Genomic DNA, 19,190 nt, shown 5'->3' with positions numbered 1-19,190 from the left:
TGCCATGTATTAGATGTTTAGTAACTTTTGTCTCAGATAGATTTAAGACACTAAAAGCTGCTATTGTTCATTACAAAGCAAGGCCAAAGACATGCTGGGCTAATATGCTACACAAAAGTTGGTAATTTGATTTGTTTGGACTGATTGCCTACAACTCTCTGATTAAATGTTAAAGTACAAAATTACAGGATATTATTATATCTGGGGGGAAATAATGTAATGCCTGCAAAACCCAAGCCATATCCTATTACTCTTCCCTATGAAGGGCCTGGATGCCATTCAATTTTTCCAAAGTAAAGCAGGGTGAAAGGTCAAAATAGACCCACAATGTAATCTGTCCTCTCTCAGAATGTAATAACTTTACTTTCTTACTGGCTTTGTTAGTTACAGGCTGACATCAACCACAGTCTTAACAACCCGACAGAACAAGTTCAGAGACCTGGGAGCCTGAAGGGAAAATGAAATAAAACAAAAACCAAAAAACAAGAAAGGCACTGGCTGAACAATGACTGAAATGAAAATAGTAGCACACAAAGTTAAAAACTGAAAAACCTAAGAAGGTTTTTCTGCACATATGTAGGAGATGTGTATGTATATGTATGTATATGTATATTTACTTCCCTTAGGTTAGGGTATAGAAGGTCCTCAAGCCTGTTTTATTTAACTTTGCTGAAAGTTTTTCAGTAGTTTTCCATCTTTATGTTCAGACCACATAAGAAAATGTCCAAATACACCATCAGAAAGATTTACATGTTTTATAACAAGGAGCCATTGAACTAAACAGACCCAGAAATTCTCAATGCCATTTAGGTAGATTTCATCTATTCACTCGTGTAAAACGTCTGGTGCTCACCAATTGTGTAGAACCTCTTCAGTTCGCTCCTTCTGGAAGGATGTTTCTGAGTATTTGCTGCATTGTTCTGCTCTTCTTCAATGATGGGGGTCTTGGGTGCAGGGGGCTTACTGGCTTGTGGTGTTTGCTTTCCTGCACCAGCCAAAGGGTTGAACCCCGGAGCATTAATATCCACCGACTGGGACTTTTTCTTCAGCCTACAAGTAAAGAAGACCACATGCTGTGAATCCCGATTCTATATACACATATGTTCCATGTGTATCACATTATTTTCAACAATTGAGTTATATTTAGCCTTGAGATAGAACCACATCTATTCAGAAATGACAGACATTCCCTACAGTATTTTAAGAAAAATTCTACAAATATTTTTGAAACTAGAAGGAAAAATATCTTCTGCCTAATCATTTTGAAAGATTTCATTAAAATATAATGTGATAAAGAACTGTTAATTTTTCTAATAACCAATTAAAATATAGTGTCAAAAATAATGGATTTGACTATAGTATTTAGTTCTGAAAGGAATTTTTTTAATACTACAGTGAAACATTAGTTAAAAATAAATGTTAACTCCAAAAAGAATAATAAAATCATTTTTTAACCAGAGGCTGCCAGGGTTTTTCTGCTTAATCTATAACAGCATCTCAGCTGTAAAAATGATAGAATTCATGTTATTTTACTATGCATTCTCAATAACAATAAATGTGTTGCTCACTTCTACATTTTAGACAGCTGACATAAGGCCTAACACAGAAAGCAAAAAGCTATCCAGGAAATATTTCCCTGCTCATGCATATTTCATTTGGCATAAAAATCATTGTAAATGATGCTGAGTTAACTTCAAACATTTCAAGCTACACAACTAATGGAATTAAACCCTAAGTCCAATTTACTATTGGCCCTTGGTACTTCTGGAGGCTAATGTTAAGTGTCATTCTTCAAGTCTTCATTCCCTCTAAACAAGATGGTGGCAATTTTCTTTATTATTTCTGATAACCACACCTGAACCCTTGCAATTTCCTAAAAGTTTCATACTTCTTCGCACCTTCAAATTTTATTTAGGTTTTTCTAGTACATTGGCTTCCCTTTTCTGCCTTACTTGCAGACCCTGTTCATGCTTGTTAGACATAGCTTCAACGTAACATCTGAGAAGCTTCCCATGACGTGGACCTTGGTAGCCTCACACCATTCAGCATGGAGGGTTATTCATACTTAACCCACAATTAGCATCTATTGAACTGAATTTTCCACAGCAAAAGCTTTGTAAAGGGAATACAATCTATCAATTAGTAAAAGAGTCATTAATGAAAGCAATGTTTACTAAAGTTTAGTCATTAAATTATGACCTATATGATTTCTACCTTATCCATATATGACCTATATTATCTTAATATCCATGAAAATAGATTCACGTAACTCAAATTGGCAACAAATATATTTTAAAGTGTTCCACAGCACTAGTCCTGAGGAATACAAATTATAACTACATTGCACTCATACCACACCCACCACAGTGGCTAAAATGTAAAAGACACGATACAAAGTGCAGTGATGAGAAGTGATTGGAATTCTGCTGCCCTGCTGGTGATGGTGCACATTGGTAAGGCTACGTTGGAAAAATGTCTGGCAATACCTAATGAAGTTCAAGGCATGCATTTTTATGTGTTAACCAAAAGATACATTCAAGGATGTTCATCTCAGCGTGATTTGTAATACACAAAAATTGAAAAAAATCTCAAATGTCTATCAACAGTAGCATAGAATTTTATACAGCAATGGAAATGCATGAACTATGACTATTAGCAGCAACAAGAATGATTTTCATAAAGATAGTTTTGAGCAAAGAATCCAGACATAAAAGAGTACATGCCCTATGACTCTATGTGTATTAAGTCCAAACACAAGCAGTACTATCTATGATATTAAAATGGTAGGCTGAACATTGGGGAGTTATTACATTGATGACAACGTGAAGGGGTTTATGGGATTCTGGTAATGTTTTGTTTCCCGATCTGGGCATTGGGTACCAGGATGTATTTACTTTGTGAACATTTAACCATCTATGATTTTTGGATTTTTCTGGGTATATGTTATACTTCAATAAAACATTTTCATGAGAAATTGACTTTTACCTTGTGGTAATCGCTTCTTAACAGCAGGGAATATATTTCAAAACTTCCAGTAGATGCTTGAAACCACAGATAGTAACAAGCCCTATACAGTACACACCATGTTTTTTTCAAAACATGCATAACTATGATAAAGTTTAATTTATAAATTAGGCACAGTAAGGGATTAACAATAACACAGAACAACTATAACAATATACTGTAATAAAAGTTACATGAATGAGGTCTCTCTCTTTCTCTCTCTTAAAATATCATATCGTACTGTATTGCAGGTAACTGAAACTGCAGAAAACAAAACTGTGGATAAGGAGGTGCTACTGTATTCATTTACAATGAAGATTATATATGGTGCCCATGGCTACTTGCCTCAAAAAGGTGACAATAAAAATAGACTGAAGCACTTTTCATTCCAGCCTCCTAAAAACTGACAGAGTAGAGTGACATTTAATGAATAACCTTTTTTTTTTTCCACTGGGAATGACTGTACTCCCTATCCAGCACCCTACTTCTCATGAGCTGAAATGAACAGTTCATTCATTCCTGGAATGGCTACTCACCACCCCATACTGTTCTGGGCACCAGGGATACACAGTGAACAACACAGGCAAAACAATTGCCATCCTGGAGCCCTTATTCTTATGGAGGGAGACAGGTGATAAGTAAACAAGCCAATATATAACAAATTAGGTGGCAAAAAAATGCAGTGGATTTTTAAAATCAAGCACAGTAAAAGACATAGGGAATGAAGGTATGCATTTGTACTGCTATGTATGGGAGAGCCAAGTAGGACTCATGGACCATTGGACTTTTGAGAAGAGACTGAAGGAAGAAGCCATGATCGTAACTGAGGGAGCAGTTATGAGGGAGCAGCAGTTCAGGAAATAGACTTGTATGTTATATTAGTGGAGCAGGGAGGCCACAATGGCTGGAACAGAGAAAAAGAGGGGGTGAGAAGCTGGAGATGAAGTCAAACAAGATGGTGCTGGGGGCAGGGGAGTGAGGCCAGATCATACAGAGCTTCAAGATTGTTAAATGAGGCCACGAGAGGATTCGAGCAAAGGAGTCATCACATGGTAAAAGAATCGCTCTGAGCTGCTTTGTGGAAATTGGGGTGAAAGCTGTATCTCACAGTTAAGCAAGCTGAATGGAATCCTTCAAGGAGTAGTAACCAAAAATCACCTGTGGCATTATATACTTGAGGAAACATGGATTTACACTGTATAGATTTATCTACTTTTTCCTAATGCCTTGTTCTTCCCAATAACACCATTCTTATCTTAGGTGTTTGTAGACTAGAGTTAAAAGCTACAGAAATACTATATGTACCTAAGAAGGCATTAAGATTAATTAAAAAAAAAAATTTAAGAAATAAGTTGCACGTATACACAGTGAAATACTACTGAACTTGAAAAAAAATCCTGTCATTTGCAACATGAATGAACCTGGAACATGTTAAATGAAATAAGCCAGGCACAGAAAGACAAATACCACACGATGAGACTTATATGGAATCTAAAATAGTTCAACTCAGAAGCAGAGTAGAAGGGTATAAAGAGTTTAGATGAGTACAATGTTGATCAAAGGATATAAAATTTTATCAGGAGAAATAAATTCAAGAGATCTACTATACAACATGGGTGACCATAGTAAATACCCATGTATTGTATTTTGAAAATTTCTGAGAATAAGTTTTAAGCATTGTCACAACAAAAAATAAATATGTGAGGTGATGCATATGTTAATTAGATTAAGCCATTGCACAGCATATACATATTTCAAAACATCATTTTGCACACTATAAATGTATATAATTTTTATTTTTCAATTCATAAAAAAGAAGATAAATAAGCCGTAGATCACCAAGGCAACAAGGTTTATTTGGACTAGCATGGCTTTTCAGGAGAGCACACTTATACACACCACGACTTAGACGGCACTCACAGTATTATGTTGAACCCTAGGAAATCACTAATATTCAACCATTTCTGACATACAAAATGTCAATATTCTATAGTTGATCCTATAAATTTTATTTTAAAATTAAATTTGAGTTTCAATATAAAGCAAGTTATTTTGGGGGAAGGCAGTTTCAGAGAAGTAGAGATTTAGAGGAAAGGTGTTAAATTATACAAAAAGCCAGTTGCTCTTTAGTTCTGAGCAATAATTATTATCATTATTAACAATTATTTACATTTTATAAATATGTTTTACTTTCAGTTCACATAGCAGATTATTTTATCACCAGAAACTGTTTATATTTTACATTGGCCCATTTTAGAATTGATCTAAAGTCTCATATTGGCTTATAGGATGGCTTATATTTGATAAAAGGATAGATACTATAATTGATGATGTTCTACCGACACTACAAAATATGTAAGCATCTCATTGCCCTTTTTATATTCTCCTTAGAATGAGCAAAGGACATGGCACTGAACTCCAGACGGCCAGAGACAAACAGAAAATGACACTGTTATTCCCCTTCTTCTTTCTCCCCCTCCTCACCAAACACTCTTCCCAACCAAGATTTGAAGGGCATCACGTTTTTGTTCTAAGTTTAGAACACTGCTAGTAGGTTTTCTGGCTTGCATAAGATGAGACTTCCATTTTCACGTTCTTAGAAAGCAGAACTGTGTGGGTAACTGAATAACTGGCTAACAATTCTAAAATGAGTATTGTGGTTGACAAGGAAACCTGTTAAATGCTACCTTCAATTTCCAAATTTCATGAAAGGGGAAGTCTTGTTAAATTTTTAACAAAGTTCTTAATTAAATGCGTTAAACAAATGTAAATATGGCATAATGGAATATGTAGGTGTGCTGCATGAGATAAAGTACCCTATTTGATAATAAATGAAACATTAAAATGAAGACAAAAATAAGCTCTTAATAGGTACTGAGAGGTTCTTTGTTGAATGTGCTTTGTATTCCCAAAGGAAAATGGGTGTTGACGCCTTAGACAAAGACTAGGAAATAAGGAAAAGAAGCCATCTTTCTTGGCATGGCCCCTATAAGCAGATGGTCTGGTTTGTCTTAGCTTTCGCTTTTTCTTGTCCCTCTGCTTTTGAGAGGAAAAGAACTATCCTATTCCTCCGCACATGTATTCCAATGCCTTCCTTCAGCATAGTAACAATGTTGGGTGCTTTTCTGAGACTCACTCTCCTCATCTATAAAATGGGTATAAAATATACCTGAAAGGTTCTAAGAATCAACAAACACCATATGTGAAAGTGCCTAGCATAGCATCTACACAGGAAGCTCTCTATAAATGCAAGTTCCAATCATTTTGTAAGAGTATGTAAGATGCCATAACTGTGTTCTGCACAATTCCCAGGGATGCTGAGGAAATTATATCCACTTCTCAGGCTCCTTTCCTCCTGTACCACTTTCGATAAACACTGAGCCTGCAGGGACTGCACTACATTTTGAAGGAGGCTTGACTCATTCTGGAGTGTGGGTTTTGAGGGAAGAGTGAAGGATAACAAGAGAACTAACTGAATACGAGTTCCTTATGTGGTATGCAATGTGATATTTCTTTCGCGACAGTCCCCAAATCTTTCAGAAAATAACTAAACCCATCGGATAAATCACCTGTGTGTGTGTGTGTGTGTATGTTTGTATATATATACGTGTGTATATATACGTGTGTATATACGTGTGTGTATATATATATGTGTATATATATACGTGTGTGTGTGTGTGTGTATACATACTCCTCGCATATTTGACCTAAGACAGCAAACTCAGGAGCATAGATGGAGACCAGAGAATCATGAAGAAATAAGGACAAGAAGTGGCAATGCAATTTGAGGAGGGCTCTTGACTTTCCTACTCTATAAAAATAGGGTTCAATACCATTTCAACCAGTTCTCCAAGGAGCAGGAAAGGCCTGGTAGGTTGATAATGAAATCCGAAGTCACAGAAACTAGTGAAAAAAAAAAAAACTGGCAGAAAATATCCAAAACTCATCAATTTTAATGGAATGATTCTTATAGTAATTAGCTATATTTTACTCTTGCATAATTTATTTCTATTTTACTAGAAGCATAGGAAATCTAACACTCATTTTCTAAATCACTTTTTGAGTAGGATAAATGCACTTTTTGGCTTAAATGAATGAACATACATCCCAAAGCCCAGGGCTTAGGGCAACAGTGACTGAATGTGGCTTTACACTGCTCACTGTGGAGGGTTTCTCTCAATATCTGGGTCAATTCTCTATTTCAATAGCTTTCGTTGTGGAGAATCTTTCTTCAAGCTTCTTCACTTTTAACCCTTATAAACCATTATTTATCACTTGTCATACTGTTTTTGTCTTATCTTCCCTTTTCCTCTCACATCTGCGGGGTTTTCACTTTCCTACTATCTCCGCCCTTCTATCATCATCCCCTCACGTCATAACCAAGGAATGCTTTTCATCTTTCTACATCTATCATGCTCTGCATCTCTTAATAGTTTTGTAATCTTGTCTAAATACTGCATGATACAACTCTATCTTGAGCCTAAACGACATCATGATATGACTGAAATGCATAAGAAAAATATGTTTTTATTTAATTGAGTTCTTCACTGGAATCACCTCTCCCATCAAGTGGAATTCAAATTGTGCCTGGATTATAACTAGCTGGATATGTTCCTGAGTTCTGTAGTTGTCTGGGAAAAAAAAAAAAAAAAACACAGATCTTCTACTATCCATTTACTATAGTCCTAAGATATTGGTGGTAATAGTAGCAACAGTTGAGAAAACCCACTATAGCATATGGGAATATTCCCTAGGCCTTAGGAATTTAAAGCAGTATAAATTTAGCATATAAAAGTCACATTTCCATATATTCCACTGTGTACCTTGAGAATAACAGAATGGCATTTAAGACTATGGACATGGGGACTGGATTATCTGGAACTGATTCCATAATGTGGCATTTACTAACTGTGTGACCCTGGGCAACTGGGCAATTTTCTTAACATTTCCTTGCCTCCATTTTCTCATCTGTAAAATGGGAATATTAACAATATCTGTCATAAAATTGACATGAAGATTAGATTAATATTTGAAAAAGTACTTAGATTTGGCATAAGTATTGTATAAATGTTTGCTTTAAAAAAACAAACATGAACATTCATTGAGCATTTATAATGTATCAGGTATGAGGCCACATGTTATACATGCAATATTTCATTCATTGGTCACAACAAGCTTATGAGGTAGGTAGCATATGTCCTATTGGTAGAGGTAACAACCGAGGCTTAAAGAAAGTAATGGAACAGAAATTAGAAAAGCTGAAATACAACCAGGGCATTCTGAACCAAAGGCTACACTCTGGAATTAGGAGGCAGAGATAAACTTCATCTCTTACACTTGGGCAAGGACCTGAACTATCTAAGTCTTATCTTTAACAGTGGTATTCATGCTATATCTGCCTGCTCTACCTAAGAAAGCTATTGTAAACATAAAATGTGTTCATTTCTATTACAGCAGTGTATAAAATTCCACAGAAATCTATATGCTAGTAGTAGCTATACACATTATCACTTTGCCCTATTCATTTGTTGTATGTTCACACAAGTGTGTGTGTGTGTGTCTGTGTGTGTGTGAGAGAGAGAGAGTGTGTGTGTGTGGGGGGTGTATGAAGGTATGCGAATGACTGTGCCCCAAAGGCCCAACACTTGTAGTCCTTTCCAGTAATTTCCAGCAAGAAGACCATCTGTGGTTTGCACATCTTGTTACTGTTAGGGAAGCTGTCTCTTTGCTTCCTAAAAGAGCTAATGTAAGAATATTATTTAAAGTAGGAAAGCTGCTGAGAATGCAGGTTTTCCAAGTTGGATACTGTGGCTGCTGCAAAAGTCTCAAGTTACTCAAAAATAAGCTTTGGGGAGCAAATGCATAAAGAATTTTCACATTGCAAAATTAAGGGTTTTTGTTACCCCTCCTATAGAGTCTGACTAGAAATCAACAGCTAAAAACAAACCATAAAATCAGCAAAACCCAAGCATATTCAGAAACTCAACCACAGAAGAAATGACAGATTGGAGACTTATGCTTCAAAAGAAGAAAACAATTCCTTGGGGGTATAGAATATTCCAATTCTAGCCCACTCAGTAATTGCAGTGGCCATACTATTCTTTGTGCCCTTAAAGAGGAAGATTAAGACAGAAAGTCTCATTAATGTGGAATCGGGAATTACACAATTTACTTTTACAATTGCAAACCAAAGCAAAAATACTTCAACAGAAGTATCCCTTGGGAATTCAAATTGGTGTTGGAACAGTTAATGGGATGCTGAAACCAGATAGTTTGTTATAACAAGATGTGTTTCTAACCCTGTATTCATTCTAAGAAATTTAAGGTTTCCTATCTTGGAAATTCATAGAACAGAAAATTTAAGAATTAAGCCGCAGGTGCAAAGACATGCAGAAATGGTTTGCTAGAAATTCTAGCAAAAACAAGAAATTCTCTCATTAAAAGCAGTTGAAATTAACTCTGTGGAGGGCTAGGCCAGTATAAATAATAATAATTATATAGAAGCATACATAGATTCACTGCTATTATACCTAATTTTATGCTATGAATACTAGAAATTAAACCCCAAACTAATTCTGCCTCTTCAGAGTTTAATAAACCCTAACATAAAAGTTAGCATTTCTTACCGACCTTTAATGAAAAGGACATCTAAATCCTCTAAGTTTGCCAGCTGGTTTATTTATATTTCAATTCTTGCATCAGCTCAGAGAAAGAAGTAATATGAGAGAAGCATTTTCTATTAGAAGTGAACACCACCAGATCAACTTAATTACTACATTCATGGAAATTCTAGTCTGTTCATCATTTCATTCCTAGCATTTAGCATAGAGCTAGTCATAGAGTAGGCATTTAGGAAATAAATTGTTGAATGAATCAATGGTTTCATTACGGGGGAAAAACCACAAGAAAGCAAGCAAGTCTACATTTAAAAACCTATGAAAATAAACTAAAAAAAGAGTTGTGATATGTGATAGCAGATATAATGATTAAATTAATGCATCCACATAACAGCCTCCTTCCTATCCCATTTTAAGAATATGTGTTGGGGCCGGGTGCAGTGGCTTACACCTGTAATTCCAGCACTTTGGGAGGCTGAGGCGGGCAGATCACTTGAGGTCAGGAGTTCATGACCAGCATGGCCAACATGGTAAAATCCCATCTCTACTAAAAATATAAAAATTAGCCGGGCGTGGTGGTGTGCACCTGTAGTCCCAGCTACTCAGGAAGGAGAATTGCTTGAATCCAGGAGGCGGAGGCTGCGGTGAGCCGAGATCTCGCCACTGCACTCCAGCCTGGGCGACAGAGCAAGACTCTGATTAAAGAAAAAAAAAAAAAAGAATATTTGTTGGAGCTTAGATAAAAGAAGGAGTTTCTTCTCCACCATTAATAGTATGATAAATCCAAATAATACCTCAATTTTTTATTCACTAAGTCATTTTATAATTTCTAAATAAACACTCCACAGTTTTGATAAATCGATATCATTATGCAAACATTTTCCATAGTGCCCTGGTGGACAAAACAGGGCAAGGGCTCTAAAATCAAAGATCTAGATTTAAGTCCAGGATCTAGTGCTTTCAACAACCTAGTAATAAGATATTTTAATTTTATTGATTAGAAATATGTAGCATGTGTTCTTGGAGCAATCTTTAAGAATTCTGCATATCACCTTTCTACTATAAAGTTTCAAATACTGAGTTAATAGCAGCAAAATGTGTATGGGTTTTACCCTATGTACTTTCTGATTATGTCACTATATCACAAGCGTTCACTTTGGAATTACACAAATTTCCAATTTCAGTTTTTGCCTTGGAACTTCAAAGTCTTTCAACTGGAAAAGGCTGAAAGTAGGAACATATTATGTAAATCCAAAGATTAGGGCTTGAAGGATTTGGAAGTCAAATTCTTGTAAATGTTAAACAGTCTTTTGCAGTAACTTGCAGAGATGAAATTTAATTTCATTACCTTTGATGGAGTGATTTGTAACACACTATTGCCACATCGATTTCATTCTGTTTATTCATTTTAGGAAGAAGGAATCAGAATAAATAAGACTATTTTAAGACTTTAGGCTTTTATCCAACATTGCTGATTAAAGAAACCTATTTTTAACAAGGCCTATTACAAACTATCTCTATAAAGCATATGGACAAGCTGATTAAAATGTAGTTTTGCTTATGCACAACATAAGGCAACTCCAAACTTAATCAAGATAGCTTCTGCAGGTAATAATAATCTGGGCCAAAGCCCAGTGGTTTATAGTTAAAATGACAATGTAGTCCAACAATCTACCATCTTAAATTTCCCAAAAAGAAGACACAAAAGACAGGAAAAGAAGGTATAGAAAATATGTTTCTTAGCTACATTTTAATTCAGGAATTGGATGGAAAACACTCTAGGTAACCCATTGTTTCTTGACTTCTTCAAACTAAATCATCCTATTGATGAATATAAAACATTCTTAAGTCATTATAAACGTTTTAAATAAAAATGACATTTTGTGGTTTTTTTTAAAAATGTACAGTTGCATTACTGATTACAATGTTGATTGAAATGATTTCTTTTGAAAACTGCCCTATCTAAATTTGGATTAGCTACCCTAGACAGGGCATGCCATGTCCTCTTCCTGAGTTTGAGAATCAATGGGTGTATCTGTTCTAGTTTTCTTCTGCTTAGACGATAGTGTCTTCACACATGAAAGCTATGTAGTGCTCCCAATACAACCAAGTTGGATTTCAGACTTTATTCAGAAAAAAAAAATCATAAAATCTTAAAAATTACATTACAGCAATCACTTTTCTTCTTCTCAGCAGCGACTCTATAAACATTATCTTTCCCCATTACTTTAAAACTTTTCTTTCTATTACAGAAGAGGACATGATCCTCTTCTTGCCGAAGCCAATATCTCCACATGTTTTCTAAACCTAATTGCATCCTCTCTTTACACTAGGGGTTTTAATGTTCTAACCACTCTCTTCCCTCTATAAGTCCTGAACTAACTGAGAAATAGACACAGGGGGCAAGGACCCCACCCCAAGCTGGCACTTGGAGAAGCAGTGTCCCAGTGAGATTGCCCTAGGGGCAGCAGGAGTTAAGATGGACATGCCGAGGGTCATCAGGTCCCAAAGGGAGAAGTCAGAGGAGGCTGGGTCATGCAGCCAGAGTCGTTCCTTTTCACAGCCTCAGAAGTCACTCTTCTTCCTTTGGGGAGGCAAGAGTTGGGGAGAATGAAAGAAAAGCCAACATTCTCTTTGAAATCCTTCAGAAAAGAAGAATATTCCTATTTTATGCACAAAGGAAGGGATGCAGGGAAGGGACAAAAACTTCCTCTACACTTTCTTTTCAAGGCTTTACTCCGAGGTGATCTCTCTTATCCCGTTCACTCCCTCCCTGCTCACTTATTCCTACCAGCATTCACCCAGCGCAAACACTTCACATCACTTCAAGTCTGTTTCTCTGTAAAGCCACCCTTCCCTTCCTCTAATTTCTTCTCTCCTTCCCAGCACACAGCTTCATCTCCCATTCCCTGCACAACCCTCTCCAAAATACTGCTTTGTACTCACTGCTTTCACAAAACAACTCAGGTTTCCCTAACTTCATGTAATCAATTTCAGAGGGTACTTTTTGGCTTTTATTTTTCTCAGTCTTTTACTTGCTGGGCGTATTTGTAGAAGAGAATGGCACAAGGGTTAAGACTATGGACTCTGAAGTTAGAATGCCTGGCATTCAACACTTGCCTCTTTATAATGGGATCTTGGGCAAATTACTTAATCTCTCTATAGTTTCCTCATTTGTAAAACGGATCTAATAACAGTACTCAACTCAATAGTCTATTGAACAGATAATATAACACCATGCACATAAAGTATTCAGCATGATAAACACTGGCACATATAAATACTCAACTTTTTTTAACTACTCCTTCTATCTTGGAACATTCTACTTTCATAGATTCCCTGACATGATTCTTTAATCCCTTTTTTCACTGTTCCTTGAATGACCCTCTTTTCTTTTCTTTTTTTAAGAGACAGGCTCTCACTGTGTCTCCTAGACTGGAGGGCAGCTGTTATCATAGCTCATTGCAGCCTCTGAACCCCTAGGCTCAAGGGATCCTCCCACCTCAGCTTCCCAGGGACCTGGGACTACAGGCACACACCAGTGTACCCAACTTTTTTTTGGAAGACACAGGGTCTCACTATGTTGCCCAGCTTGGTCTTGAATTCCTGAGCTCAAGCAATCCTTCCATATCAGCCTCCTAAAGTGTTGGGATTACAGGCATAAACCACCACACCTGACTCAAGTCCTCTTATTCTATTCAACCTCTAAATATTTTGCAATTTTGATTCAATCCCTAAGTATTTTGGAATATCCAGGGGCCTAATCCACTTGGTCCAGTTGGGCCTCCCTCTGCTCTATTTTCACTCTTTCCCTAGATATTGTAGTTTATTCCTTTGGGATTAAATATCTATATCCTGCAAACTCTCTTTTTTTTTTTACCTCCAAAGTTTTCCTCAAAACTCTGAACTTAAATATTCAACTAGCTACTTGGCGTTATCCATTACACGCAACACATTTTATACTTAACACGTCCAAAACAAATTCTTGCTTTCTAAACTTGACCCTAACTTTCCTCCTTGTCTTCCCAATCTCTGTAAATGGCACCAGCACGCACTCACACAGTCACGCACGACAGAAACCTTGAAGTATACTTGATCCTTTCCTTTGTAACACTTTCCAAGTCTGATTCATCAATAAACTCTCTCTAGTATATCTCCAAATTATATCTTAAGTTTCTTCATTTCCTAGTCATCACTTCTCTGGACTGTTGCCAAAGCCTCCATGTTGTTCCCTCTGGTTAGACCTTGGTCCCCTACTACCTACTCTGCTATAGCAGCCAGAGCAAACATTTTTAAACCTCAAGCAAATGGGTTGTTCTCCCACTTTAAAGAACTGAATGGCTTCCCCCTGTGGTTGGATGAATTTCTAAGCATCTTTCAATGGTCTGTAGGGCCCTGATATCTCTGTCTTGGACCATTTTTCTTGCCCATGTCCTAGTTGCCTTGATATCCTTCAAGATTCCCAAACATATGAATCTCTTTCTGTCCAGAGGGCCTTCACATATGCTCTTTCCTCTGCTGGAATACTCTTTGAATTGCTGATTACTTCTTATTTTTTAAGTCTCCTCTGAAAGACCATCCCTACAATTTTAAGTAGGTTGTCTCTCATCCTCCTTCCCTACCCCCCACTTCACTCCAGGTTACTCTTTAGCACTGCATTCTGCTCATTTGCTTCTCATGGTGTTTATTATAAAGTCTAACAATAGATTTGTTCATGTCTACTTTGTTCTGTCTCTCTCATTTCATTAGACACTCTGATGGGGAGTGTCTTTTGGAAGACACTTCTAAAAGGAAGTACATTTCTTTTATGCATCTAATATAGTGCTTTGCAATTATATGCATACAAAAACATATACTACAAGAATTAATAAGTGCATGAATCAATCAATTCATGAATAAATGATGCCCTCCTCATAGGCTTCACACCTGTCTTCATACGGAAGACTTATAGGACATGTGGTTATGTGTATTTTCTCCATGTTCTTTCATTCTTAGTTTGGCTCAGTCACAATGTTCCAAATATTTCACAAGAAATTACTGTCACATCTCTCTGGTTAGAAAACCACAGCGTACTTCATAGTTATGTAAAAATAGAGCTGTCTCCTGATCTATGACCTGGACCAATTTTGAAATTCAAAAATTATGATTGAATACACGTTTAAGGAATAGGGTTGGGTAGAAGATTCTTTTAAACATGTGTTGATTTATTGGTATTGTGCTAATGAGCATTTTGCACCTGCATTTTCCAGGCCTCATACTTCTGCAGGTGGTAAATTACATTAGGAGAAAAATCAAATGGAGAGTGAATGTAGAAAAGCAATATATTATACATTAACAAAGCCAGGAAAAAAGGGGAAAAAGTATGTCTCCATATATGTATTTCTAATTGCATGACTGACAGAAATTATGACATAACTACTTAAAGCAGTATATTTTTCAATCCTCATTAGTATATTTAGTCAATCATCATCAAAGAATAATAAAATCGGATGATAAGAAAAAGTATAATCTTTATTTATCTCTAGATTAGAGGGCTTTTACATCCATCAGGCAGCGTAGTTCAACTATTAATATTATAGTGACAGTACTGTAAGATTTCTTGAGCTCATGCTATACATTAAGTAAATGATAAATAATTGTCTTTAATCCATTCACTATAAGCCACTTGAAGTCAGGGATTGTCTTATTCCTATCTGAACCTCCAGTGCCCTGTATTCTGGTACATAGTAACTACCACTTAAAGCTTGACTTCACCTAAGATAAACTTAACAACCTGGAATGTACAAACAGCACAGGAAAGATTACCTTGAAACCCTCTCAGAAACACTTAGCTGCTCTACATCACAAACTTGATATTAGCACTACAGTTTCAAGGGTGCTCCTCTGGACTTCTCTTCACTGTGAGTGTAGTAAAATTAAAACAACAGTGGTCTGGACTAAAAATTCAATTTTGAAGTGAGGCATCTAAACTGAACCTCATAATTCCTTCATGTGTACAAAGCTGAGAATCATTCCTGCAATATTAGCCTAACAAGAGTACAGGTCTTTGTGTTCACCAACATCTGTTGAGTCCCTTCTATGTTCAAAGCACTGTACTAGATTCCAGGGATCTTACTTGCTGGCATCAGCTCTCTGCATTTTGTTAGGTATTTAAAGCTGACTCTCTCTTGTTGGGTGAGATATTTTAGGAGTTCTTTGTCTTCTCACTGGAGAGAGATCTTATCTGCAGTTTGGTCTTTGTGACTGAAAGCAGCTTTTCCCACTGGTCACTCATAGCTCATTCCCAGGGCTCTGACAGTACACCCCCACGTTCTTTCTGCTGGTATTACCTCCCTCCCCCAGGTAGAAGAGATTTAAGATTCTTGCAAGACAGTTCTGGACAAGATCCAAGACTCTTTCAGGCCAGTTCTCTCTTGCATGGCCACATCTTGCCAACAGGAAACATTCTTTGCCCTGCAGGTTTCAGCATACTCACTGGATGGCAGCTCTTTACATCCCCTTGTCAGATCTCCAAGCAGCTGTAGTCTCTCCCCCTTTTCATTTCTCAGATTTCAGTCAAATTCTAAACCATTGCTTCCCCGAAGCTCTTTGGTTTGTTTCAATGAAGACTCTTACCCGTTTGGGATAAGGTAAAAGCATTCCTCACCCCGTCCCCTTAAGGGTTGGGATAAGACAGGACTCCCTGAACATCAACAACAGCCCTCTCTGAAAATCTTTCTCTAATCTCCACACTGTTGTATTGGGTGGTCAGTCAAGGGTCATGAAATCAGTCCCTGACTACCAGCTTTTCAAGGCTTTATTTGGTGGGCTCACGCCTTACTTTGAAATGAGGGAGTAGGCCGGGCGCGGTGGCTCAAGCCTGTAATCCCAGCGCTGGGAGGCGAGGCAGGCGGATCAGGGGTCAGGAGGTCAAGAGACCATGCTGGCTAACACGGTGAAACCCCGTCTACCACTAAAAATGCAAAAATTAGCGGTGAGTGGTATGGTCCCAGCTTCTTCGGGAGGCTGGGAGAATGCGTGAACCAGAGGCCCGGAGCTTGCAGTGAGCTGAGATCAGTACTGCACTCCAGTCTAGGCTGACAAGCTGAGACTCAAATCTCCAAAAAAAAAAAAAAAGAAATGAGGGAGTAATAGGTACCTTCTCAGTTACAGCTGAAACACAGAGAATTGTCTAATTTTAACTTCCTGTTATAGATGTAATGTATCTTTACTAATGTTTCTTGCGGTCATTATTGTTCTCTGGCTAAGGAAGGGTTGAAACTGCCAAAGAAGGTGTAAATGGAAGGGAGACATCCTTCCATTTCTAGTTTAAAATTTTTATTTATTTCTATTTATTTAGTTTCTATATATTCATCGAAGGGTTATTGAATACAATGCCCTGTGCTAAATGCTAGAGACACAGAGATGAAAAGAAAAATGTTGCTATCCTTTGGGGCATAAAAAAGGATGGATTTATAAAATAAAACTATAAAAAGATAAGTAGTTTGGTTGCAAAAGGGTAATCCTTCCCTAATTTTAATTTTGCCTTGCCAGAAGTTCTAATATTCATGTGGATTTGTTTCTGATTACCTTTTACTCAGTTGTACAAAACGGAGTTTAGGTATTTGTGAATGGTGAGCCATTGGTACTGAGAATTACAATAAGAGAAAAGCGAGGCTGGGATTAGAAAAAAGAGGTAAAGGTACAGGAGTGGGATAAAGGGCTGCTTCTTTTCTGCCAAGAAGCACTGAGCTGAAATGAGGTGGTCAAGTTTTCCTTTACAGAAGGTACTTTAAATACAAAGAAAAAGCTTCTACCTATTACCAACATGTTATTATACAAAACAAAAATATTTGTAGAGCAAAAATTACCAGTGAGTCTAACCTCAGAATAAAGAGCAGATATTTGAGCTGAATAAATTTAGCTAAAAAGTAAGAACCCAATGGCATCATCATTCTTGTGATTTTGCTATGGAGAGGTAAAAACCAGGTGGGCATGAACTGTACACAGGCACCTGAGAACCACTAGACCAGAAAGTCTCAAATTCTATAACTGATGAATTTGCTTTTCTGAGAATTTCTTTATTCAAGTCTGCTCCTTTCCTGTCTCTATCTTTCTATATCTTATAGCAGATGAACAGATTTTCACAGAGTGTTTTGAGTCCTGAATTCTGGACTGGCTATATAATTCGTGGTGCCTGGTACAAAATGAAACTGTGAGGCCCCTTGTTAAAAAATTATTAGGAATTCAAGACAGTGTGAAGCCTTGCTAAGCACAGGCCCTGGGAGACTGCATGGGTTGCACATTTATGAAGCTATTGCTGCCTGTAATTCCTGACACAATCCCCCAAGCTGATTTACCAAAGCACAGCTTTTAAAAAATGATGTTTCAGTATCTAAGTATCTTATGAAAAGAAACATTTCTGGAATGAGGTTCCAGCTAGGTGGAATCTTTGCTACTGGTCAGTAAATCATATCCTGCAAGTCACAGCTTAACCCCAAAGTACTATAGATTATGAATTTAAAATATTGCCTTAATCTCCTGGCAGTTAACATTTCTTTAGTCAGTTTATGTTAATCTTTGTATCTGTAGGGTTATTATTGGAGCTTAAGAATAATATTCTAAGAATATATGATTTGATCAAAACCACCTGGATGTTTCAACATAATCTCCATGTGGAGAAAAAAAAAACGGACAGTCTCAAGCCCTGCAACAGGAAACAGCTGTGGAGGAAGTACACCATCCTTTCCATTTGCATTAAAACAGGAAGTATTTACATGGAAAGGATTTTGTTCTGCAGAGGCAGGAGGCGTTTCAGAACAAGGATCATTGGGACAGTCCTAAGAAGAGTGCTCTGGCTATCACCCTAGGCTAACCCACTTTTTCTCTTTTGGATACCATTGTGGCTTCCTTCTCCTGCTTCCACTCTTTCCTCTCACTCATTCCATTCTGCACATGAAGAGCAAAGTGCTTTAAAAAAACATAATTCAGATCATGTCCATCACTCCAGTGGCTTCTCATCCCATTGAGAGGAGATTCCAAACCATTCACCCATACTCTGCAAGATCCTATATGACCTGGTCCCTGCGTACTTCACAGGCTTCATCTCTATACTCCTCCTCCCTCTCTCTGTTCTGTTCACACTTTCCTTTCTGTTCTGAAAAATTGCACTAGCTTCAAGCCAGGCGTGGTGGTGCATGTCTGTAGTCCTGGCTACTCGGCAAGCTGAGACAGGAGGATCCCAGGAGTTTGAGGCTGCAGTGAACCTTGATTGTGTCACTGCACTCCTGAGCAACAGAGGGAGACTGCCTCTAAAAAAATCAACAAAGAAGAAGCAGTTGTACGAGTTTGTACTAGAAGATTTTTCTGCTTGAAATGCATCTTCCTTAAAATTTCACATTTGGCTTTTTGTCATGCTGGTCTCAACTTCAGAAAGACCTTCCTGGATCACCCAACTTCAATTTGTCAACTCTCTCCATCACCCAATTTTATTTGTGTTTTCTTCAGATGATTTATCAATGATATATTTTCTTGTGAATTATCTGTGACCTTAACCCTTTTTACTAATGATGCAAGAGTTGAAAGTTTGCC

General features: G+C 37.2%; 1 protein-coding gene across 6 annotated transcripts in view; it reads right to left on the bottom strand.

The window, feature by feature from the left end:
• The window catches only part of OXR1 (oxidation resistance 1), a 466,073-nt gene that overhangs the window by 232,123 nt on the left and 214,760 nt on the right, over positions 1-19,190 (bottom strand). For all 6 annotated transcript variants that reach the window (XM_009213469.3, XM_021942555.1, XM_003903062.4 and 3 more), the window contains one exon: positions 854-1,050. In XM_009213469.3, coding sequence (XP_009211733.1) covers positions 854-1,050 — 197 coding nt within the window. The remainder of the gene's footprint in view (positions 1-853; positions 1,051-19,190) is intronic.

The sequence above is a fragment of the Papio anubis genome, chromosome 8 (assembly GCF_008728515.1).
Source record: "Papio anubis isolate 15944 chromosome 8, Panubis1.0, whole genome shotgun sequence".
NCBI lineage: Eukaryota > Metazoa > Chordata > Mammalia > Primates > Cercopithecidae > Papio > Papio anubis.
The sequence above is the reverse complement of the archived record's forward strand: the minus strand, read 5'-3'. Positions and strand labels throughout refer to the sequence as shown.